Below are 26,642 nucleotides of genomic sequence, written 5' to 3' on the forward strand. Positions count from 1 at the left end.
TTAATTATCTCCACAGTCACTTGGATCGGTTTTCAACTTACCTCGGTGATGTTAGCGATGAGCAGGGTGAGAAACTTCACCAAGAAATAAAGGTGATGGAAAAAAGGTATCGTGGACGATGGAATATACATATGACGGCAGACTACTGTCGAAGTATACATCGTGAATGTCCATTTAACATTTTGTCGCAGGAAATCCAAAAATCGTGGTTTCAGTGCATGAGTGACTGAATTTAATGGATATTATCTTTCAAGTTCCGTCTTATTAACGATGAAACAAACATTTCTTCTGTAATATTCTGTACACTTAACCGAAAAATTAACGCACCACTTATAATTTCGATTTATTTTAATTGTCGTTAATATCATCATATATTTTGACAAACATGTTAAGAATAGAACACCTGAACACAATTATTTCGAACATAACAATAAAATTCACTTTGAGGATAGTGAAAAAAAATAACTAAAATCAAAAACATGATTCGTTTAACAAAATAAAGCAAAATGATTATTGTTATTATTATTATGCACACAATATTAATTAATACAGCTTAAATTGAAACATTTTATACTTATCAATATCTAGCGTTACCATCTCTTGATGTTATTGCAGCTTGACAGCGCCGTGGCATACTTTCAATTAGAGATCTAATTATTTCTTGAGGGAAATCTTCCCACACGCGAATAAGACTTTGTTGCAGCTCTTCTAGGCTGTTAGGTGGTGGATGTTGGTTTCTAACACGGCGTCCCATTGTGGCCCAAAGATGCCCTATTGGGTTCATATCTGGACTGCAAGCTGGCTACTTCAAAACTTAAATATTAATATTATTTAAGTATTCAGTAAAAATATGTGCTGTATGTAGTCTAGCATTATCCTGCATAAGAAAGAATCCATCTCCAATGTACGATGCAAAAGGTACCACAAAAGGTTCTAAAATGTCTACTATGCAACTTTGAGAAGTCAGACGTCCACCACCAACAATAAAAAGCTCTGTGCGAGCTGTTAAAATATTCCACCCCATACCATCAATGAGCCGCCTCCATATAAAGTGGTTTCTCGAATGTTACAAGCAAAATATCTTTCATTTGGTCTTCTGAACACTCTTGGGCGGCAATCAGAACTTACTAGGCAAAATTTGTCTCATTTGTAAGTAAGGCCTGTCCCTTATCATGTATTTCCCAATTCATATGCCTCCTTGCAAAAGCCAGTCTGTTTCTTTCGTCGTCTAAAGACAATCTGGGACCAGTAGCTGCTTCCAGGGTTGTAAATTTAAAGTAAGAAGTCTTCTTCAATGGTATCTTGACTAACAGCAGTTCCATGAACCTCAGTAAGTTGTATTTGGACACTTCGTGCAGTAGTAAATTGTTCTCTTAGTGTTCGAAGCATTAAGGATCCTCCACGGCATTGGTAGCTCGTTATCTGCTTTGGCCAAGTCGTCTAGCGTGATCATTGGTCTCTGCAGTCCTTTGTAGAACCCGACCGACTGTTGTATGAGACACTCCAAACCTTCTACCAAGTTCGCGATTTGTTAATCCTTCATTGAACAAAGTAACAATTGCAACACATTCATAACGGCTTAAATTTCGTCCACAACGCTGCATTGCCAACAGATGCTCAAACGACAGTTATCTTTTCTACTGCTGAAACAATTTAAAAACAATACATACTTTTCTTTTAGAAGTGAGGTTTAGTTGCAGCAAAACATGCTACTTATAAAAAGCTACTATAATTTCGAAATTAAATAAGGGAATCAAACCTACAAACGGCGTAACAATAAACATCTTCTTTGCAATTGATAAATCCGGGAAATACATAATATTTTACAAAATAAGTCGGAATTTATAAGCGGTGTGTGTGTGTGTGTGTGTGTTTGTGTGTGTGTTTGTGTGTGTGTGTGTGTGTGTGTGTGTGTGTGTGTGTGTGTGTGTGTGTGTGTGTATAAATAACTGACATTTTTTGTATTACAATTAGAAATTGTTATACACCAAAGGTTGTGTTTCCCAGTGTTATTAACTAAGGTTTGATTAAATTGTTCTTTATCTTGAACTGTATTTTATCTTGAACTGTATTTTATCTTGAACTGTATTTTATCTTGAACTGTATTTTATCTTGAACTGTATTTTATCTTGAACTGTATTTTATCTTGAACTGTATTTTATCTTGAACTGTATTTTGTATTGAACTGTATTTTGTCTTTTATATAATTAAGCATAAATTGCCATAGACTTTCTTACTTATGGTATTTTTTTAAAATTTTCTTAGTAAGTTATGCAAATAAAAAAATTTCTGCGATACAGATGATACGGAAGAATAAACACGGTAGTTGGTGGATTCCTTTCGAATAACTGTGATTAAATGGAAACTTTACCAGATTAATGATTGGTTAATGATCAATCATTAATCTGGTATTAATCAATTAATCCGTGATTAATCAATATTAACCAAGTTTTTACTACTGATTTTTCAGTTATTTGGTTTTAAAGATCAAATTTAGGAATTTATTATTAGGCTTCACTTAATTATGGATTTAAATAACGTTGTTTATTGATTATTTAACTAATAGATATTTCCGTTTCACTGTAAATCGGTAATTGTTTTTCTCAAGTAGAATGATCCTATAAGACACATCCACAGGGCTAATCCATCTAGTTTTGGAGCACAAGATTAAATTGACTTTGTGCCCATGTTAGCTAACAACATGTTTCTGGAGACATGGATCGCTAAGTGATTGCTAACAGATGATCTTCTAAAAATATCTAGCAACAAATCTCACCTTTTTGATGACGTGTTTGTGTATAACGTTAAAGACTAAGCTTTCAGCTAAGTATCACATCTCTATTTCCTTCATCAACAAACACAAAGATCTTCTTCAGCACTTCTGAGCTAGAGTTAAAATTGTACAATCACGGTTCACTAGCAGTATTAGAGAAATTTTGAAAAAATAAGAGAAAGAGAGAATTTTTAAGATGTTAAGAGTTATCATTTGTATTTGTAAAGTTTTTTAAAGAATATGTTCGAGTTAAACATTTGGAAAATTTTCACTTTGAACACAAAGATCTTTTTCAGCATTTTTCTGAGCTTTTCACTTGAAATATTTTTTCACTTTTCACTTTAAACATTTTTTAATTTTCATTATCATGATTGAACTCGTTGACTGTTCTCTCAACCGACTCAACCGCTTTCTCAGAGGGTAAGGATCCTTCGATTGTAATCATTTCACTAAAAGCTTCTCAGAATAACAATACTGATTTAACTACTCCTATTCTTATTTTATTTTTTTCTTCCTCTTTTATTATTTTTACTATCTCTTCCCTGAAGCATTCACTGCTCAGTCAACTCATAAATAAAAGCAACTCATAAGTAAAAAAACAATACTGATTTTTGATTGCTTTAACCGTCAATTACTAATTTACGCGTTTACTTTCGATGAAATGTTACTTAGTTATATAATTTTAGCAACGAACTAAAATTTTTCACTTTTGAAAACGACACAGCTTCCAGCTCCCCCTTAGGAGTACATAAGTTGTATCCCTTATTTTAATGAATAGATTTCAATTTCTTACTAATTCTTATCGAATTTTGATTGATTTATCTTTAATTGAAAACCAAAATAATTATTTATAGGTGTCCTATTAGCTCAATTTCAAAAAATTATTCAGAATTCAATAAATAAATGAAAGAAAAGTAAACTTACGGGTTTTTTCACTTTAAAAATATGTAAAACAAACATTTTTTAAACAAACTGTTTAAGCAAATTAAATACCTTCACACTTTGAATACACATTCGAATTATGTAAGTTTGTAATAAACGTTCTATTTATGTAATTTTCACTTTTTTTTTTTTTTTTAAATATTAGAAATACAAAATAAAATATAAAAACTGAAAGTAAAGAACAGCATAAAAATTCATTAAACACACATCGGGATTTTCTCAACATCTTCGTTACTCCCTTGCAATACTCCTGGTAAACCTAGAAAAATAAAAAAACCTAAAAAAATACAAATACTTTGAAACATTTAAAAACATGTTTTATTACTTATAATAACCCTATTTTTTAGAAAGCATGCATATCTCAAAATACAATATACATTACGGCGATAACGTTATCCTATTTTTTTGTAATGTTCAAATGGCCATGGAATCATTAGATGAGACTTAATTTACATGTAAAAAAATATTTAACCATTTCGTATCTTAGGTAAAAAAAATATCTCAGATAAACAAATTTTCTGAAACGCGGTGGAGATCATTAAATTTAATTCGTAAAACTTTATGTTATAGACTATTTTTACAAATTATGACGCAGTAAACTTAAAATAAGCAACAGAATGGCCGTCAAAAGAAAAAACATTTAGAAATGAACAACCAACTTGGTTCATTTTGAAAAGTTGAAATTGAAGCAAAAAAAAAGGGTTATGTGACAAACCAAGCCAAAGAAGTTTGTTTATAAAAAATTTGATAATGAACTGACTACTATGCCCCACAAGAAATCGCAAATACATCAGACTCTCAAAGTGAATAGGATTACAATCTCCATTTAAAAATAAGAAAGAAGAGTAATCAGCCTACTCTTGCTGCTGTTTTACTAGTTAAAAAAAACAAAAGTAAATCTAAGCACACGTTAAAGTAAAAAGGAGTGTCAACAGTTATCAAAACAATGTGTTAAAATCCCAACTCCAACTCCATTTGGGATATACAGAAGTGTTATGAGAAAAGCATACATAGTAAAACAAAATTTAAAAAACACTCCCAAAGAAAAATTCTTGGCCCTTCATTTTGATGGTAAAATAATTGATGGAAAAGAAATACAAATTGTAATTCTAAAAAACTGTGAAAAAGAAATCAAATGAGGAGTTTTGTTATTACGGATGGTAAAGCCAAAAGTAGGTTCAATAGTATCTGTAGTTTGCTGAATGACTTTGATTTGTGGGATGATATCACATTGATCATTTGTGACACAACTGCAGTAAACACATGATTTAAAGGTAATGTAGTAACTTTTCTGAGTCAAATGTTCATTCCAAAAATGGTTGCTTATTCCACAGTATATTAGTTGTTAGCACCATGTGCTAGATCTAACTTTGAGACATAAAGTGGGTTCCATTTCACAAGATAAATCTCCAAATATCAACTATTAATATTTGATTAATTAGGGGTGCCTTGCACTCAATAGGTATATGAACTTCCATATGAAAATTCAATATGAACTTCAAAAGTCTTCAACTGAGATGTCTTTTCCATCTATAGCATGGTGTAATGAAATATTTTTGTGGGAGCTTGGACATCACTAAAAATATTATGGATTCATGGAAACTTTCCAAAAAAGCACTTTAAGACCCTACCTAACCTGAGTCATTCCAGATGAAACTTCAGAGTTATATTGGGATTACTTGCTTTGATTCTGATTTCACAGTCCAGGCAAACTATTCAAAAAAATGTAATAACATAACAGGAACATGGATGGATGTTTGGCTTTCTAACTAACACTATCAATCTCAAACATATCAAACTCTCCCTAACTGTTCAGTGTCATGAAAGAGCCAAGAAATGTTTTCTTCAACATTGGAAAAATGATGGCACAGTAATTGAAACTGTGAAATCAAATATATGTGTAGAATGTGCCACAAAACATGTAAAGGATGTCATTGAAACACACTAAACTACCAAAAAATGTCAACAAAAATTATGTATGTCCTACTTTAAAGTATACACACTTAAGATTGTTTCAAAAAAGAATAAAAACAACAACCCGCGATTATAAATCTCCTGAGAATTTAAATGATTTTTAAAAGTGAGTCAAGTAATAATGAGAAGAGTTTCATCAAAGAGTTTTCAAGGAATCAGATAATGAGAAGAGTTTCATCAAAGAGTTTTCAAGGAACCAGAATTTTACAAGTTTACTTTTATATATTAGGTTTTTTCTCAAAAAAAAAAGTTTAAACACATGATAGAATAAGTAATATTTTTAAAAAAAGTAACAAATGTTTACGAATTTTCGTATATTTATAATCTAAAATACGGTAACGTTTTGAGGTATACGTTTTGAGGTATAAGTAGTAAAAAACTAACACAATTTAAACTAAAACTGCCATAAATCCGTAACCTGTTAAACAATCTTACTGAAATTTTACACAAAGTGTGATGTGGCTATAGGCAACATTTGCACCAATTTTTATCAAACTATATGGAGAGGTTCTACAGGTGTTTTTATTGGCGCACAGTGAAGTCAAAATTTCACTCAATTTGAACATTTAAACGAAATTATTTTCCGCAGACAAAATAAGAAGATTTCAAAATTTGCATCAAATGGTGCCTTGATGTGTACGCTATCACCTCATATAATTGCCATTCAGCTAGGTTGGCATCATCACAATCTATGATAACCTTGTATACAATGTGTTTGAGTTTATATATGGCAACAAGTTTTACATTAATTGGTTTTTTCCAAAGTTACAACTCTTAGCTTTGAAGTTTAATGAAGGTCATGGCAATTTAATCTAACCATGAAAAATGAAAATTGAAAAAGATCTTTTTCTCTTACTTTTTTTTTCAATTGCTTTTTACAAACTTCAGTCAATAAGAAACAGAGTTATTGTTGTAATATGTATATTAAAGTGTTGACTTTTTTTAAAGCTTTATAACAATTTTTTACTAAAAGAAGTTTTAATGTAACACTCAAAAAAATAACATTTATTTGTGATTTTGTTTAAAAAAAACATTCTTAACTTAAAAATTATGTTTGCCAGAAATTATTTGTAATGCATATGTTTAATAAATAAAAGTGCTTGATAAAAATGAATTGCTCATATTAGCACTTTAACTTGATAAATTGTTGTAGAGTAGGTTCTACCAAATAAATCAATAAATTTGCATTCTTTTCAAGTTTTTCGTGATTCTTAAATTTATTTAATTTGAAAACATTTATTTAAATTGAAAACATTTTAAACCGGTTTTAATGCAGTATTCCTGTATTACATTTTTTAATACCGAAATACCGGTGTTGATTTTTTGAACGGTATTTGATAAAAACTGTGAGAAAACCAAATATTTGTTATATTGAAGATAAATGACTTAAAAAGTTTAGATAACATAACTAATATAACTGACTGCTAAAAAGTTCGGAGGGCCAGTCTGAGGAAAATCAATCTTTACAGATTAGGGTTGTTTTGAAAAAAAATCTGAAAAATTTTATATAAATAATTGCAGAGGCACAAATAGAGAAAATTTCTATCAAAAGTTTTCTAAAAGTATAATCATTTTTGAAGAGAGAAATGTTATGAAGGGCAGAAAAGTCCTTTGAAGAGCGGTAAAAATCGTTTGTAGGACTGTCTCATCAAATAAGATCTCTTCTAAATTGTCATTAAGTGTGACAAATATCATTAATTTAAATAGTTATAACTATGTTAAAAAATTGTAATTGTTAACAAGTGTCATTAATAATTGTTAACAAGTATCACTAATTTAAATAATTGTAAGTATGTTAATTATTGTAAGAATGTTAAGTGGATTGTTATCCAATATAAATTAAGGTTAAATTTTGTAAAAGGCAGAGTTTGATTTAGTGAAGAAAGATTTAGTGAATTAACGCAAAGCCAAATCAACCAGAGATTCCTTATGAAAATTGAAAGTTTGTTTGCTTGCTCTGTCTAAAAAAATGTTCAAGACAGCTTACTGTTTTCCAAGCAGATCGAATATGCCAACTTTACAAGACCAAGATCAATATCAGTGATTCTTGAGTACCACAAGGACTCTCCGAATCATGAAGAACTACTTTGCACAGGAAACAAGAGGGGAAAGAAGTTGCACATCCTCCTTTCAATAATTTCAAGTCAATACAAGTGAGACTTGAAAAAAGAGGCAGGATGTGTTATTGCCTAATCTGCCAAATTGGTCGTTCAAAGCTGCAAGAAAAACATCCTCTTTAAGAGCAAACCACCATTAACAAAGAACCAAGTGTGTGTTGCACATGCCTCAGTGCATTTAAGTGTGTGTTGCACATGCCTCAGCGCTTTAGGAAAAGATTTACCACATCAATGCTCTCAAATAAAGTACAGGGAAATTCTTCAATCCTTAGTAGGAAATGATACCAAAGCAGCTGAACAAATTAAATCTCGAGTTATTTCCAATGAAAAATTATCCTCGGAAGGAACTATTCGATTTGCTAAAGAATCCAGCGGGCTTCCACTTACAATAACCCCCGGTAAATATTTATGCATAAATAATTTTTATATACATATATTGAAAGAAAATCTTGACTATAAAGAAATGAGACTAGATAGATTTCAGGAAAGATATTTTTGACAAGTTTCTAATCTCTTTAAAAACAAATAATTTAAAAGTTTTACCAAACTTTCTAAACAAAGTTTGTTGTAAACATAAATGTACAATTAAATACAGGTCTGTCAAACAACGGATTAAAAGAACTGGTCAAGACTATAAACCAAATATCAATCAGCAAGATGGTAGAGCCAAATTTTTACATGAATTTCCTCAGAGCAGGTTGACACGTAAGTGATTTCTTCACCTGCAGTGGCTTAAAAATTACCAACGGAAAAGGAGATTCTGGTACAGTTCGGGTTGTTTCTCACTGCAATAATTTGTCATGTCTTTTGAATCATGTTATTCAATCTCGTAAAGTTTCTGTTGGCTATTTTGTTAAGCTCGGAATTGATGGTCTAAGCTAAAGTCTAAATCTAAAAGATTTAAAATCTAAAATCTAATCTAAAAGATTTTTCTAAGAATTGTTGATACGATATGTACTAAAGTTACTTACTTTGATTCAGTCTTCTCCCCCTTCGATCGTTGCACCTTACAGTTTAATTTTTTCATTTCATTTTTTTTTTAACAATTGTTTTTATTCTCTTCTTTTGCTTTCTTATTTTTTCAAGTTTAGGATAGGGTGGGGCAAGATGCCCATAAAGTCAAGTCCCCTGTGCATTTGATTAATACTGTTTAATTCCTTTTATATACTATTGTTTTGGATATTTGCATATTCATACAAATAATTGGTTTTAATTAATATATAACTTTTTAAAGGATTTTGTTAGTAAATTACTGGAAAGGTTTTAATTTTTTATTTATAAGAATTTAAAACAGTAGTATATAAGAAATTAAACAATATTAATTTACCTAGGCATCACAAATGCACAAGGGACTACACTTTAGGAACATCTTGCCCCACTAAAAGTTTAAAAAAATTAGTTTTCTTATTTGTGTGATTATAATAAAGAAATGTTTGTTTTGTGAGTAATTTGTTCCACAATATTCCAAGAATAAAAATTTTAAAACTCAATCAATAAAACTAGCTCAATTGCAATTAGCCAGTTTTGGGTGAAGAAAAATGCCCTTTTATGTGGGGTGCAAAACGTCCTGTGATTATTTACTGTTAAAAACCTTTAGGTAAGTTTATTTCTTTTGAAACAAAACATAAATATTAAAACTAAATATATACAGGGCGTTTTACCTGACACATAAAAGGCCATTTTCCTCTTTTCAAAACCAAGTTTTACTTAATCGTTTCATAAATACCTAATTTAATATGACACATCAATCTCGCAAGAGTGAGACCTATCATGAGGATATCATAAAGTCTAGTTCAAAAAAGCGACATGAAGAAGAAATATTGCAATCACAACAGTTGCAATTGCAACCTTATTTATCTCAAAGTTCCTCTGCATCTAAATCTGGAGAAGCAATTTCAAAAAGAACAAGATCTGTAAATCCTACCAAAACGACGAATTTTACAATACAGACAACAAGTGTTGAGTTGACATCATTATCGGCAAAGTCCTCGAATAATGCTTCAGTTTCCAATATTTCTATTCCTCCTATTCAGCAAGACCCGAGATTAAAGTTTCAGGGTTATAGTCTTTTGGCAAAATTATCTGAAGACTCGTGTAATTTGAAAAACAAAAATACAAGATTTTGGTCAAAGAAACATTTTTCCGAAAAAGAAGTTTATTGTAAATTTAACTGAACGGGTATTTAAATTACTTTTTCTTAGATTTAAAATATTATTATGAACAATGTAGCGTATGATTTTTATATACTTTAAGAGTATACTTCATATCTTCATTTCACTACATCTAATACTCAAATAAATAAATCACAAAATGAGGTTGAGTTCTTCTGCAGATTGTTGAATCAAAAGTTTACAGCTAGTATTGGTCGAACATCCAACATTAAAAAGCATTAATAAAGAAAACATCACGACATTTTGGGTAAGTAGTTTTACTCATACGACACACTAAACAAATCAAATAAAAAGCGAAACGTGCTAGATGCCGATACTTTGAACGCTATTAAGTTCTTTATTACATCAAGCTGCTCGATTAATGTATTTAATAATCCCTTTTTGAGGAAACTATTCAAAGTTTCACTTCTTTGTGCAAAAAATTTTAGAGAAAACTTGATACCAGAAACGATGGCAAAACTATCAAACATAGTTAACGAAAAACTAGACGATGCCCTGGTTGTCACTTTATTTAGTGATATATGGACATCTCCTGAAATGTTGGACTTTATTGCAGTTGGTGTAACATTAACGAACAGTGATTTAAAAAAGAAATCATCATTATTGGTATGGAACAGATGACGGGACAATGAAGAAAATATTAAATTAGGGGTTGAAAAGATTATAAGTACCTTTACCTTCAATAAATCAAAAATAAATGGTAATTTTTTTTTTATTTTATTGCTTTAATTACTGTAAACACAATGAATTTATTGATTACTTAAGTCATATTTATTTAACAGCTATTACATGTGATGAAGGGAGCTCATTTGTCAGACTGTTTAAGCAATTATTTGAAAAGTCTCAAGAAGATAGAGTTGAAGAGACGAAAGGTGGCGAAAGTGCATATGAAGGTGATCCATTGCTGAACCAACAGGTTGCACTTTATATTGAAGAAGCAGATAATGAGTAGCTAAAAATATGTGAAGATGAAGTCTTAAATACTGAAATTCAAACTTCTGATGAACTTCTTGAAGTGCTATTAACTGTATCAAGGAAGCTTACTTTTACAAATGTTATTCAGTTAGCCGAAACAGCTGAGGAAGTAAACATCACTTAAGACTTTAACGAAGATAAAAAATACGATCTTTGTCGTGGTGAGCAAATTAAAGATCTTGAAATTGAATTGGGAACATTGAAACTTCCACGGTTTTCTTGCGCAGCTCATAACACAAACATCGCTGTACGTATCGCTGTTAAGAAACAAATACATATGTGTCGTTTACTTGCGACGCTTTCAAAGTACTCAAGAAGCATAAATCAATCTATAAATAGCGTTCAATACCACATAAAAAATGAAGCTAAATTATAAACAAGTTGTGATGGAATTCGTTGGTCAGCTGCTTTCATAATTTTACAGAGTTTTCAAAGCGCTTATAAAAGAAATGCATTCGATCCGGAAAATCAATGCCCAATCGAATTAGATAAGATTGAACTATTAATCCGGTCAAAATAGACAAAAAAATAGTGGTAGATTTGCAATAATTCGCATAAAGCTGAAAATTTGTACATACCTTGAGCACATTGTTACAAATAAAGTATTAAAAGTCCCCATCGATCCCATATCTGCAAAAAAAGTTATTCAAGGTTTATGACATAAAAAAAGTTGTTTTTTTTTAAAAAAAAAAAAGGAAAGTTTTTATCATAAAAATAGATCAGACAAAAGCGAACAGCATTTAAACGCATTTTTGAATAAACTGTTTCGTCGGCTCTTCTTTGAACTTGTATAAGAACAATGAAAAATGCTTTTTTCAAATAATTTTTTCAACTGATTTTTCTCGTCTGACTTCCCAAAATTCTGGGAACAAAGTTACAAACGATGAAATACTTTTAGCGTTGAACGTTCCATTGCAGTTAAGAGTATCGAGCAGTATTTTTTATAACGATTGGAACCGTTTAATACTTTTATCAAAACGTCGCAACTATGTTTTATATGTAGTAAACTTTTAATAGCAAGTGAAACTGTTGTTGTTGATCGTGGAATGAAGACTTTGATTCATACAAGTGTTAAAAGAAGTGACGGGTTTTATGAATACCTGAAAGATCTGAAGTCTTGATTCATGTGGTGTGCCGTAAAAAGTATACTCGGAAGAGTACTTTGTTGCAATAAAAAGACAGCAAGATATAGATCAAGTCAGCACATCTGAAAATAGTCCACCTCGTACCAGAGCGCGCGTAAGTGAATCACTTTTTTGTTTAAAAAGATGTTGCTTATTTTGCGGCGATGAAGCAAACGAGGAGGCCGAGAAGAAGAAAGCGAAGAAAGTTCGGCGTAAAATTCATAAAGTTGCAACTTGAATTTAAAGAATCAATTCTTAAGGTAGCATGGAATCGTTTTGACGAGGAAGCAAAAAAGGTTACTGCACGCATTGAATATGAATTTGACTTAGTTGCTGCTGAGGCTAAATATCATAATACCTGTTATAATTCTTTCTTGAAACCAACCAATGGGTGTAAAATCGGTCGTTCTCAAGATGAATCTACAAATGTTGCGATGGAAGAAATATTTAAATATATTGAAAATAGCGATGACTGCCAGTTTTCATTAGAAGAACTAAAAAATATTTGCAAAAATCCACATTTAGATAACAGAACAATTAAGACACGATTAAAGTTGAAGTTCAGTAATAAAATCCACATTTAGATAACAGAACAATTAAGACACGATTAAAGTTGAAGTTCAGTAATAAAATCCACATTTAGATAACAGAACAATTAAGACACGTTTAAAGTTGAAGTTCGGCAATAAAATTATTATCGCTGAAAAACCGGGAAAATTAACGTTTATCTGTTTTTTTGACAATCATAGCGATATTCTTAACCAAGCTTGGTATGAGAAGAAAAGCCAAAATAAAGAAGAATAACGATTTCGAATTTTAAAAACTGTGGCAGCAATCATTCGAGAGGACATTCAATCATTGGTATTTGATAATACCAATTATCCCTTGCCTAGTCAAATGTTTGAAGATATTAACAGCGATATTCCAAAGTCATTGACTTATTTTTTAGAGCAAGTTATTTTGAAAAATAAACGATGAAAAATTAGAACATTTAAAATTAGTTTGTACAAGTATCAGCCACAGCATTATGTCTGTTGTTCGGCCTAGGTCTTTTAAATCAAAATTTCAATTGGGTCTCTCAGTATTTTTCCATCGACGGTTCCAAACTTCTTATACAAATCTTTTCGTCTTTTGGTTTATGCGCATCCTACAATGACACTTTGATGTATGAGGATAATCATAAACCTCCAACATCTGCTTCTTCAAGTCAACACTTGTATCGAGTATATTATCAAGTTCAAGTATGGCTAGGCAATCAACTGGACCCATCTGACTGGGGTTGGAAATTAGTAGATAATACATTAGAGCCGATTGACACTTTACTTCCACCAGCTCCGGAAAGACTTCTCAACACCATCTTCTGCAATTGCAAAAAGGGTTGTAATGCAAAATGTAGCTGTAAAAAAGTCGGGTTATTATGTTCATCGGTGTGTACTGATTGCCGACGCCAGTCTTGCTCCAACGTTGAATCAAATTCAATAAATGATGATTTTGATGCTATCAATGAGGAGACAATTAATGTATCTTTTTCACATATCCAGCTTGAAAAAGAAGATGACTACGAAGAAGAAGAAAGCGAAGAAAATGCTAATATATAATATATCACAATAGTACGAATATATAATACATAATATGCATTTAATAATATAAAATATATGCAAATATTATATATATATTATTTATATGTATATTGATTTCCTAATATTTATATTATATTATATGAATATTAATTTCGTAATTTCACAAGAATTGCAATGTCTTTTCTAGCAGTATATTTTATATAAAATCGCCCTATACTTAATATATTTTCGCTATATATTTTCTCGTAATATATTCTTGCAATATCTTCTCGCAATATATTTTCGCAAGCATTTCAATATCTCAGGAATAACGATTCTTATAAAAATGTATAAAGGCAATTTTATTAAATACTTTCATGATGCAATACTTTTGTTTGATCTTTATTATGATAAAACTTATTAATTGGAAAAAAAGAAAAAACTATTTTTTTTAACCTTTAACCTTTAATAACTTTTTTTGCAGATATGGGATCGGTGGGGACTTTTAATATTTTATTTGTAATAATATCCTATAGGTATGTACCAATTTTCAGCTTTATGCGAATTATTGTAAATCGAAATGTTTATTTTGACCGGATTATATACCTACAAATCCTTCTTACCGCATATCAGTTCAACTTAATTGTGTAAAAGAACCTTTCATCGATTGCTGATGTTTTGCCTGCATTGACTATTATGATTTCAAAATGGAGTAGAGTGGAATTACAAGAAAATGGAAAAGAATTTGCTAACTTGTTAATTTCTTCTTTTAAATTAAAGTTTCAGTACGAACTTAACTCAGGAATTTATCAAGTAGCATCACTGTTGAATATCTCAAAGCTTAAATTGTGGTACTTTAGACCTGATTGTCAATTTATTGTTAAAGGTATTTATAAGTTATATTATTTAATTAAGACAAAAAAAATAGTTTTAAAATTTAGTTTAAAAAATAGTTCTTCAAAACCTAATTTTTAAATTTAACAATTTTTATATGTTAATTTATTACATTAAAGTTTGTATCACAACCCAAAATTGTTTAGGAACAGTAGAAAAGCTGTACAAAGTCCTGAAATTCTTTACGCCACGTAATATTTATCAAAGTGCTTTAGAATCGCAACCAGGATGTGAGCTTACACAAGCGAAAGAACGATTGAGTTCAAAAGATCAGCAAACTGATTCGCTCAGCGGATTTATGCTAGATGATAACTATTTCCCAGAAGCTCAGCAGCCTAATTTACAACTTTATTTACTTGAAATCGAAAAAGAAAAACTTTTTTAAACAAATCGAAGAGAAAGGATTTGCTATATCTGTGTATCCTTCTAATGATTTTTGGTTCAAAAATTCTAAAATACCTGTTACAAAAGCTATTTGTCATCTTACTAAACATTCCATCAGCAGCAGCTTTTGTAGAGAGATATTTTAGTACTTCTGGTTTTGTATGTGAAAAGAAACGAAGCAACATGAATACTGATCTGATTATCAGTCGCTCATTGTTAAAAGTAAACTTAAAACTTCTTGAAAGTTTAAATGATTTTTCGGACAACGATGACTCAGATAGTAAAATGTAAACTTATCATATAAAAAGAATAAATTTTTTGAACTTGAAAAACACAAAAATAAAATGAATATATAATGGAATAATTTCAATAATACCAATAGTTTTAATAATAACACAGCGGTTTAAATAAAAAGTTGTATATCTTTGAATTAAAAAATAAAAAGTAACTACTTAATAATTCGCGTTTTCTTGAAAAGAAACATTTTTTAAAACGGATTAGGTAAGTCGCATTTGTGTCAAGTTTGCAAACTCATTTAAACGCGTAAGTTGCGTTTAAGTTACTTTTATAAAAGCATTTTATATGCGTAAGTTGCGTATTAAATGCGTGCGTAAACGCAGCTATTTGCGTAAATTGTGTTTACGTAAGTAAACACAATAAATTGCGTCAAATGCGTTTGAGTCTGCGTGTGAGTTTTTATTTTGGAAGGCAAACGCAAAACGCAGTTTTTTTGCGTTTGCCATCACATCTTTAAAGAAGCAATAAAAAACAAAGAAAATATGAACGTTTTCAAAGACATATTTTATACCTTCCTTGTGGCCACCATGGTTATGAATTTCATATTGAGAATGCTTTGAAAATAAATATACAAACATGAGAAGCAAATCATCATCTATTCAAAAACCTTCAGGGTGATTAGTTTAATGGGTGCTACAACACTTTCTCTCCGCCCCCCTCCCCCTAATTTTTTGATTAAGAATCTTATAAAAACATAAGTTTCAAAATCAATATAAAATTTGAATTTGAAAGTAAAAAAATATATAACAAATTACTAATATTTGTCATTTTTTAGTGTATATTTGTGTATGTGTATGTGTGTGTGTGTGTGTGTGTGTGTGTGTGTGTGTGTGTGTGTGTGTGTGTGTGTGTGTGTGTGTGTGTGTGTGTGTGTATCAACGTTGAAATAATATTGATCAATGTCGATCAACGTTATTTCAAAGTTGTTTCAACGTTGTGTGCTTGCTGGGTATATATATATATATACATACATACATACATACATACATACATACATACATACATACATACATACATACATACATACATACATACATACATACATACATACATACATACATACATACATACATACATACATACATACATACATACATACATACATACATACATACATACATACATACATACATACATACATACATACATACATACATACATACATACATACATACATACATACATACACACACATTATAGTTATTGGCATTATTGTAAAAAAATTCACAATGATGTTCCTATAAATTCCGGAGATATTAGATAATCCTCTTCGAGCATTTTTTAAATTTTTTGAAAAAACGGCTATAAAAATGAATGATAATTTAATCAGCCATAACTTCAAACACAATAGATAGTCACAAGTTAAAGTTTTTCACACGGCCCATGCATTCACATCGTTAGTAAAATTGCAAACTTCAGCTTTTTTAGCTATTACATGTTCCTGGTTTTCACACGAATTTGAGAACAAAAACTGCAACTTTTTTGCTCATACAAAGCAAAAACATCAAGAATGAAAAATTTGACCTCAACTTGTATTTTCTCGTTATTTAGTGACCGCACTTACGGTACCTTTTCTACCAGCCAATCACACACACACACGCGCGCGCACACACACATACACACATAACCATATTTATATATAACCATTCTTTTTGAAGAGGAAAATTTGCCAAGAGGAGAATATACTTGGTTATCTAGCATGTCCAAAATAATCTATCATTTAATGTTAAAACTACTAAACAGCAAATGGAATGTAAAAATCAAGTAACTAGCATGAACTACCTCGTATGTTTTGGCTATATAAACGATTGATTACATTCAAGTTGTCTTTGTTAGCTAACTCGCAGCAGCATTTTTCGCATCCAATATATGAGATTTTTTGAAATTCGTCAGCTGTTGAACACGAGCATGAGTTTCTGCACGTGATATTCCCTGTAGAAATAATGATGATGCTCTCTAATTCATTATCTGTTCCGCACTTAACTTCTTCAGCTTTAATCAGCATAGAACTTGTAAAATATATTTTTAGGTAGTGTAATAACAGCGTAAAATAAGCGATTTCTGTTCTTGATCGATACATTATGTAAGGAGAAGTTCAGTCATGAAATTATTACTCAGTTTTCAATTTAAATGTCAGGTTTTCTCGTCTTTTATTCTGTCATCGTAAAAAGACGGATTGACGCACTACGTCGTCATTTCTTTTTGTTGTCAAAAGAACATTGACACAAATAGAAAATGTTTCATTTTAATAATCTGTGATTAAAGTTTTTCTGTGGCTCTTTACGTGTTTTCGAATTCTTTGCATGTTTTCATTTATCAACTGTCGCTACTTGAAAACTAAGGTGACGTTTTAATAATTTTGGATTAAAATTTTTCTGCAAATCAGAATTCCTTACATGTTTTCATTTATTAACTATCGCTACTTAAAAGTAGTAATTAAGCATCACTTTTTTTAGCGCGTGATGAAAGTAATAGCTATGAAGATGTCAAAATTGATTCGTGTGAAAACCAGGAACACGTAATAGCTATGAAGGTTATAGTTATGAACGTGCAAAGGAAAATACCTCCGTAAGAAATTCCCCAATCAAAAAACAAACAAAAGCCTTGAACATTCTTACGAACTACGTAAGAGTTAATTGGATTGCGCTACGTTTATTTATAAATGGAATTTGCAATGAAATGATCAAAATTTTAATTTGTATTGTTATTTTTTCTTTCTGTCGCCTAAAGATGCATAGAAAGAATGATAAAGATGAATAGATAAAATGCAGTCAGAGAAATGAATGGAAATATTACAAAGCTAAGTTTAATACTCAATCACTGATGCTTAATCCTATACGATTCCAGACGTCACTTTAATAACTTTTGATTAAATTGTTACTGTCAATCGCTACTTGAAAATTGTAACTAATTAAATATAACTTTTAAACGCTTGATGAAAAGAAATTTTTATTTCACAAAAAAACTGATCTGTGTGTAAGACCGGAATTGCGCTCCTTTGTTAATGAATGGAACCAACAGTGCACAGTGGGCCAGAATTCACTTTTACTGGAAAAAATTCGTAACTAATTTAATATTAGAGCTATATTCATTAAAATTAGTATGAGTACTAATATGATGTCTGTGCTTTTTATGAAGGTAATATTTTTTTATTTAGTTGCTATGGATACCTTTATTTACAACAAACTATTTTGTTACCTGCAGATATTTTATAAGTACTATATTCACTAAATTTGGCATGAGTACCAATATCAGATCACACTTCTTACAAAAGTGATAATTTTTTTAAATTTAGTTGCTATGGGTACTTATATTGCTTAGTTACCGGATACTCTCCTTAGTTACAAAGTGGTAAATTGACATTTGAATATTTTATCGGATTTTTGACCCACTTATATTGAATAACAAATAATAAAAGCAAAAAATAGAATAATAAAAGCAAAAAATAGTGCAAGAAAACATTGTCAATTTTAAATTGCATCAAAAAATTATAAAACAATAATATCGTTTGAACCTTCAAATCAATCATTGTAAGTTCAATAATACAATTCACTTCAATAGAAGATCTGCAAACCTCCATAAAATCATACCCTATCTTTCTAACTCACTTTTAGTGTACTGATCTTCTTCAATCACAGATTCCTTGGATTCCATTTTGTATGCAAATCTTATGGGTCTACAATAAGCTGTGGAGGACGACTTTTGATTTCTCCAAATAGACACCTTTTAAATGCTGTTGTTAAAACCAGTCAAATCCAATGGTACTAGACAAGTAATAAATAATGATTCTTCACGCTTTAAATCTCTGTTAATGTCGGGTTCTGATAAAACTTGTTTATAAATGCCAGTAACACCATCAAAACTAGCCTTACACGTTAGTGTTATCGTTTTTATTGCTTTGTCGTTCAATATCAAGTGCCTTAGCACAGGTTCCCGAACTGCGCAGATTCTTATCAAAGTATGAATTATTAAATCTTTTAAAGGAACTGAAGCTGAATAGTCATCCACTGTTATGTTTGCAGGATAACATTTCAATTTTGCATCTCTGACATCATTGTAAGCGGGGTAAATATTATATTCTTTCTCCAAGGCTCCGCTTCTAATCAATTGATAGGAAGCGTTTGTCAGACTTGCATCAATTATTAAAGCCAGTGCTTCGTCTGCTGAATATTCAGTTGCTTTATCTGTATTTGAAATATTTAAAACGTTCTTGGCAGCAATATTAATTGATTCATCTCTAAACTTTTTATTAGCAGCAAAAAATAATTAATTGGATGAATGAGATTCAATTAAACAAGATACACGCCGTTTTTTAGTTTTATTAGAACTATTATCAAATGCAACTGGTTTTCGACCAAGTCTACTTGCAGTTGGTTCATTATCTTTTTTTCTGACAATTAAATATTCATTAAACCAGTTCACAAACTTCTTTTCAAAATTTTTGACAGTATAGTTTTCAGATTTCCACTTTTTTTATACAAGTAAACAAATCGTTGAACAGCATCCCACCCAACAACAAGTCGTCTTAAAGACAAATTGAAGATGTCTTGAAATTGGTCTTAAAAATGTCTTAAACTGGTCTCAAATGAAACACTGTAAGCCGTCTTAACTAAAACGTCTTAAAGTTGTCTTATTTAACACATCTTAATGACGGCTTAAACTGGTCTCAAATGAAACACTTCAAATCGTCTTCAATAAAACGTCCTAAAGTTGCCTTATTTCAGACGTCTTAAAGATGGCTTAAACTGGTCTCAAATGAAACACTGTAAGTCGTCTTCAATAAAACGTCCTAAAGTTGCCTTATTTCAGACGTCTTAAAGATGGCTTAAACTGGTCTCAAATGAAACACAGTAAATCGTCTTATTTAAAACGTCTTAAAGTTTTCTTATTTAACACGTATTAATGACGGCTTAAAAAGACGTGTGTATATATGTATATATATATATATATATATATATATATATATATATATATATATATATATATATATATATATATATATATATATATATATATATATATATATATATATTACCTTCCAGTCTCCTTCCAATACAATATAAATATATATTTTTATATTGTGTTAGAAAGAGACTGGAAGGTGGTGGCTGAATATAGGAAGGTGTGAAAAATATGAACTATCAAAATGCAATAAATGAAAAAAAGAGACATGATTTACTATAGAAATATTTCACAGTATCCACAAAAAAAGAGTACATGATTATATTTTTAATAAGATTTTCGTAATGCTGGTGCGTTTTTAACATATTCTGAATAAATTTATGGACAGTCTTCTCGAATTCTTTTGGATATGTCGCTCGAACAGTCGCTAAAAAGAGAAAATTAATAAAAAAAAAAATAATAGGTGAAGAAAATCATTGTTTTTTTGGAAAGCAGCATTCGAAGACACGGATGTCATAAACTTATTGTTCCGACAGACGTCTTGTTAAGATGTCTCACGAATGTCTTAAACTGGTTATTCTGAAAGACATCTTAAACTGGTTATTCCGAAAGACATCTTAAACTGGTTATTCCGAGAGACGTCTTATTAAGATGTCTTAAGGACGTCTTAAACTTGTTGTTCCGACAGACGTCTTGTCAAGGTGTCTCACGGATGTCTTAAACTGGTTATTCTGAGAGACATCTTAAACTGGTTATTCCGAAAGACATCTTAAACTGGTTATTCCGAGAGACGTCTTATTAAGATGTCTTAAGGACGTCTTAAACTTGTTGTTCCGACAGACGTCTTGTCAAGGTGTCTCACGGATGTCTTAAACTGGTTATTCTGAGAGACATCTTAAACTGGTTATTCCGAAAGACGTCTTAAACTGGTTATTCCGAGAGACGTCTGATTAAGATGTCTTAAGGACGTCTTAAACTTGTTGTTCCGACAGACGTCATAACATGCTATGACAAATTTATTTCACACATTGGTTTTTCTTATCTCTAAATACTCTAGAATAACATGTACTAATTTTTTGTTTCAAAAACGTAGATGTAATTGAAATATAACACAACGTTGATGTCACCGTTAATTACTTATTTAAAATTTTTTTTTTTTTTTTTTAATTTCAATAATCAAATGCTTAGAGTCCTGGTAACTAAGGGATTTAATATAAATAAGTTATCAATAAATTTCTCCTAATATATATAGATACTAAAATTAAATAAGTTTTCAAGATTAGACAACTAAAAATTTTCCCATTTTGTCCACTTACTGGCCCACTGTGCAGTATTATGATCAAAGTTTAAACAGGCTTTCGATTTTTCGTTTGAATTTTCCTTTAAATATTTTAAAAACTGGTTTTAATTCATACTATTTAACAAAATTGCTAGGAGAAGCTCCAGTTTTAGATAAGAAAAAGTTGGTGTATCTAGATAAAATAGCACTCTGTTCAACTACCATATTGTTGATTTTTATCAAGAAAAATGATCGAAAAAAATGATAAATTGAAATGTTTGAACTACGATATTTAAAAATTAACAATGGATTTAAAATGAAGTTTTTATAAATATGAACAGACTCTTTTACCCTGATATACACACTATCCCACCCAACATGAGACGACTTTAAGACGAATGTAACTTATGTTTAACTCGTCTAGACGTCTGCAACTAGTTAAAGACGTGTTTAAGACGGCTTTTCCACACCTCAATAAGACGTCTTCCAACAACCAGTTTAAGACGTCCGCAAAACATCTTAACAAGACGTCGAATAGAATAACCAGTTTAAGACGTCCGTAAGACATCTGAACAAGACGTGTGTCGGAACAACCAGTTTAAGATGTCCGTAAGATATCTTAACAAGACGTCTTTCGGAATAACCATTTTAAGACGTCTTTAACACATCTTAACAAGACGTCTGTTGCAACAACCAGTTTATGACGTCTTTTGGAATAACCAGTTTAAGATGTCTTTCAGAATAACCAGTTTAAGACGTCTTTAACTTATCTTAACAAGAAATCTGTCAGAATAACCAGTTTAAGACGTCTTTAAGACATCTTAACGAGACGTCTGTCGGAACAACCAGTTTAAGACGTCTGTCCGAATAACCAGCTTAAGACGTCTTTCGGAATGACCAGTTTAAGATGTCTTTAATCATGGAAGTTTCCCACCCAACAATAAGTCGTCTTAAAGACAAATTTAAGACAACTTGAAATTGGTATTAAAGATGTCTTAAACTGGTCTCAAATGAAACACTGTAAGTCGTCTTATTTAAAACTTCTTAAAGTTGTCATATTTAATACCTATTAATGGCGGCTTAAAAAGACGTGTGTAATATATATATATATATATATATATATATATATATATATATATATATATATATATATATATATATATATATATATATATATATATGTGTATATATATATGTGTATATATATATATGTGTATATGTATATATATATATTTATATATATATATGTGTATATATATATATATATATATATGTATATGTGTATATATATATATATATATGTGTATATATATATATATATGTGTGTATATATATATATATATATATATATGTATGTATGTATATGTTCAACAATAGAAATATATACAGTTATATATAGTTAAACATAAAATGAATACGAGAAAGCAAAAATAATTTGTCACAGTGTTAAAGAATTTAGCAAAGCCAATTTATGGCAAACCGCAAGAATAAATAAGAACTTGATATTAACATAATATGATTTACCAGCTATATATAACCTTAACTTTATTTGACAAAAACTAATGGGTTATTATGTGCTTTTTATGATAAATGAAAAAATATATGAAATATGAAAAACGAAAACATGAAATATCTGCCGCATTTTGTAAGATAATTATAAATTTAAATCATTTTTGAAAAGGTTTTGCATTATCAAATGAATTATAAAATAGCTTGGCAAATGAAGGACGAAAGAATTGAATGAAATCAGATCTTGATAAAAAAGTACATTTAAGCTTTTTTTTATTTAGCTATACTTTTTTTTAGTCATTTTAAGTTTATCCTTACAGCTCTATTTTATCATTCACAGACTTTGTTTACATGAAAAAAGTTCCCAAGTTTACAAGTGTTCATCTTGAAAAAATGATAGTCTCTTTGTGCCGACAACTAATTTTCTTTATCTTGCTGTAATTTGTTTAGTAATTTGTCAAAACGTGAAGTAGTTACTTTATCATGAACAGTCTTATTAAACAAATGCTATAAAAGTTTAAACAAATACAAAAAGTTAAACTGTTATAAGTTGCACGTCCACTCTTACACGTCCATGCTTTAATTCCTTCCTTAATTACGTTTTTAATTACGTCTTTATATTCATTTACGGAAGAATGACAAGAATTGTGTGGTTTAAAGTTATTCGGTCTGACAATAAAATCAGTTGAACACACTGTTAAAGTTAGAACTTTTCTGTGTGATGCTCCAGCAAGATCATTTTTAAAATAGACTGTTGTTTATACTGGATATTATTCTTGTGAAAGGCGCATTATCAAAGGTTCTTGGGAAGGAAGAGTAGTAATGATGTTTAAAATAGTTTAATGAAGAACAAGAAATTTGCAAGCGAACAGATTACGATTTTAGTTTCCAGTTGTATAAGTAACATCAAAAGTATAGTCTCCTCTTATAGCTACTGGTATTATATATGTTTCCGGATTTCTGCGTTGACTATATGCAAAAGACCAACTAATTATTCAAAAGAATTTTGAACTATTTCCGTAAAGGGCCTATGGCTAGGTTATTACAAGCACATATTTTACAGATATCTGAGAAACTAATCGAATTTAGAAATTTAGAAATTACATTGTTCGCTGATGATAAACTTCATGGATAGACAGAGAGGTGGATAGAGAAATTTTAAAGAAACCCACCTTTATAAATGTGTAATTGGTAAGTGTCTTCTAACGCTGCTTTCCAAAAAAACAATGATTTTTTTTATCTATTATTGCTTCATTAATTTTCTCTTTTTAGAGGCTGTCCGAAAGACATATCCAAAGGAATCGGAGAAGACAGTCCCTAAATTTAATCAGGGTGTGTTAAAAAACGCACCAGCATCACGAAAATATTAATAAAGTTTTATAATCATGTACTCTTTTTTTCTGGATGCTGTAAAGTATTTTTCTATAGTAAATCTTGTCTCTTTTTTTAGTTATTGCGTTTGGATAGTTCATAGATTCACACCTTTCTATTTTCTGTCATTACCTTCCAGTCTCCTTCTAATACAATATAAATATATACATTTATGTTAAATTGGCAGGAGACTGAAAGGTAATATATGTATATAAGCCGTCATTAATACGTGTTAAATAAGGCAACTTTAAGACGTTTTAGTTAAGACGATTTACTGTGTTTCATTTGAGACCAGTTTAAGCCGTCTTTAATACGTGTTAATTAAGACAACTTTAAGACGTTTTAGTTAAGACGATTTACTGTGTTTCATTTGAGACCAGTTTAAGCCGTCATTAAGATGTCTTAAATAAAGCAACTTTAAGACGTCTTAAATAAGACGACTCACTGTGTTTCATTTGAGACCAGTTTAAGACATCTTTAAGACCAATTTCAAGACATCTTCAATTTGTCTTTAAGACGACTTGTTGTTGGGTGGGATTACACTTTCATACTTTAAAAAAAATATTCTAAATAAATATGCAAACCATGTAAAATCTAGACTAATATTTTTTGTACCCCATGCGAAAAAAAAATCCAAAAACAATCATCAACAGTTAAATAGAAAAGATAATTCAACAAAAACGCATGTAAACTCAAGTTTTGACCAATCGAACAACGCATTTCCTCTCTGTAAATGTCATTCAAGCTAAGTTACATTAAATGAGCATGTCAAAGAAACTAAAAATAGAAAGTTTCTATAAAATCGAAAACTATGAATACATATCTTTAATAAAAAGAAACTAGAACAACAGAAGATAAACAATTCAATTGCTATATATATATATATATATATATATATATATATATATATATATATATATATATATATATATATATATATATATATATATATATATATATATATATATATATATATATATTGATTGGTTATGTATTATATCAAAATAATACAAAGCTCTTGTGCGTAAAAGAGTGCTCAATATTATAATAATAGAGCAATATATATATATATCTGTTATTTAAATGGAGAAAAACAACATTTTAATAGTACTTAAAGTTTCGTGCCTTACGGCAATCATCAGCTATTAATTACAAATTAAAAACGTAAAAAACCGTTTAAAAACGAATCAATTTTACGGTAGAACGAATTCTGACGTAATGAGCAAAAAGACGCAATCATTTAGTCTTCAGTATCAAAAGAGGATAAAAGGAACTTGTTAGCATGTCGACATTTAGATAATATTTCGCTTCTTTTGTTGAGTAGGTTGTTTTCTTTATGCGATAAAATTTCAAACTTCTCGTGAAGGCAAAGGTTACAGGTCTTGGTTTCAGGGTTGGAAGGTTTGCATCGCTTTACAATTCTCCACTTTATTATAGGTGTGATGGCTTTTTCTTTTAATTTCCAAATTTCCTTTGAAAGTTCTGTATCATTCTTATACCTGACCGTATTAAAAGATTTTACATGGTTAGCATATCTTAGTTTAAATGGTGTCTCGCTAATGCCAAAATAAACTTTTTCTTTGAGTTCAAGATTTTCGGAACTCACGATAGCTTTATAAACGATGTTGCTTAATAAACATTGATTGTTTAAAGGGCAAGTAGTTTTGTTAGTACAGTTGCAAGTGTTTTTTGGTATGCTGTTTTGGTCTTGTAAAATTTTGTGGTTATGCGAATTAATGATGGATTTTACGTTTCGCATACAGCTATAACTTACCTTGATCGAATTTCTATTAAAAATTTTGTGCAATCTATGATTTACCGGGAAGTGAAGGTCAACCAATGCAAGTAAACGGTTTCCTATTTTTGTTTCCACGTTTTGACTGAATGGAGGGTTAAACCATATAATGTTTCGCTTGCGTTTTGTATTTTTAGTGGTGGCAACATGATGTTGATAACTAAGTTTACATTTATAGCCTGCTTTATTTAAAGCCTCTTCGTAAGGTGGAGTAGCATTTTTAAAAATAAGTTCGTTTGATGAAGTTGAAGATAATCTTAGTTCAACAGTGCGAGGTAGTCTTTTGATAACACTTGGTGGATGGTTGGAATCACAGTTGACGTAACTCAGTTCGTTATCACATTTCGAGTAAGGTCGAAAAGAATTATCATTAAGATCAAGTGTCACATCAAGATAATTTACGATTTTCATATTGCATTTGATGGAAATAAGAAAGTCATTACTTTTAAATATTTTCACGAAATGCTTTTTGATTTTTTCCATCTGCTGGCCGTTTTTGTTTTTAAATATTGCTAGCCCGTCGTCACGATATAGCCCGAAATCTTCACTTTTATAATATTGAGAAAGTTGAAATAA

At 30.2% G+C, this 26,642-nt stretch overlaps 3 protein-coding genes across 7 annotated transcripts in view; 2 read left to right on the top strand and 1 right to left on the bottom strand.

Moving 5' to 3' along the window:
* Positions 1–3,620: 3,620 nt before the first annotated feature.
* The window catches only part of LOC149889379 (uncharacterized), a 33,138-nt gene continuing 10,116 nt past the window's right edge, over positions 3,621–26,642 (bottom strand). The window contains exons 3-4 of one of the 5 annotated variants that reach the window (XM_090084530.1): positions 11,531–11,582; positions 3,621–3,974 (exon numbers count right to left, since the gene is read on the bottom strand). In XM_090084530.1, coding sequence (XP_089940656.1) covers positions 3,947–3,974; positions 11,531–11,582 — 80 coding nt within the window. In that variant the 3' untranslated portion in view covers positions 3,621–3,946. Of the gene's footprint in view, positions 3,975–10,077; positions 10,251–10,681; positions 11,282–11,530; positions 11,583–26,642 lie in introns of those variants that run through there. The other 4 variants (XM_090084533.1, XM_090084529.1, XM_090084532.1 and 1 more) reach the window with 4 other exon arrangements.
* Positions 7,553–10,270, top strand: LOC149889380 (uncharacterized). The gene is made up of 3 exons (XM_090084536.1): positions 7,553–8,204; positions 8,402–8,768; positions 9,192–10,270. The coding sequence occupies exon 3, from the start codon at positions 9,543–9,545 to the stop codon at positions 9,978–9,980; it is 438 nt and encodes a 145-aa protein (XP_089940662.1). The 5' UTR covers positions 7,553–8,204; positions 8,402–8,768; positions 9,192–9,542; the 3' UTR covers positions 9,981–10,270.
* LOC149889381 (uncharacterized) lies at positions 13,894–15,308 on the top strand. Its single transcript, XM_090084537.1, has 2 exons — positions 13,894–14,521; positions 14,676–15,308. Exons 1-2 carry the CDS (start codon positions 14,332–14,334, stop codon positions 14,912–14,914), a joined length of 429 nt encoding a protein of 142 aa, XP_089940663.1. The 5' UTR covers positions 13,894–14,331; the 3' UTR covers positions 14,915–15,308.

The sequence above is a fragment of the Hydra viridissima genome, unplaced genomic scaffold (genome assembly GCF_058129835.1).
Source record: "Hydra viridissima isolate aposymbiotic clone 2 unplaced genomic scaffold, HvirCarnegie_v1 scaffold_4, whole genome shotgun sequence".
Lineage (NCBI taxonomy): Eukaryota > Metazoa > Cnidaria > Hydrozoa > Anthoathecata > Hydridae > Hydra > Hydra viridissima.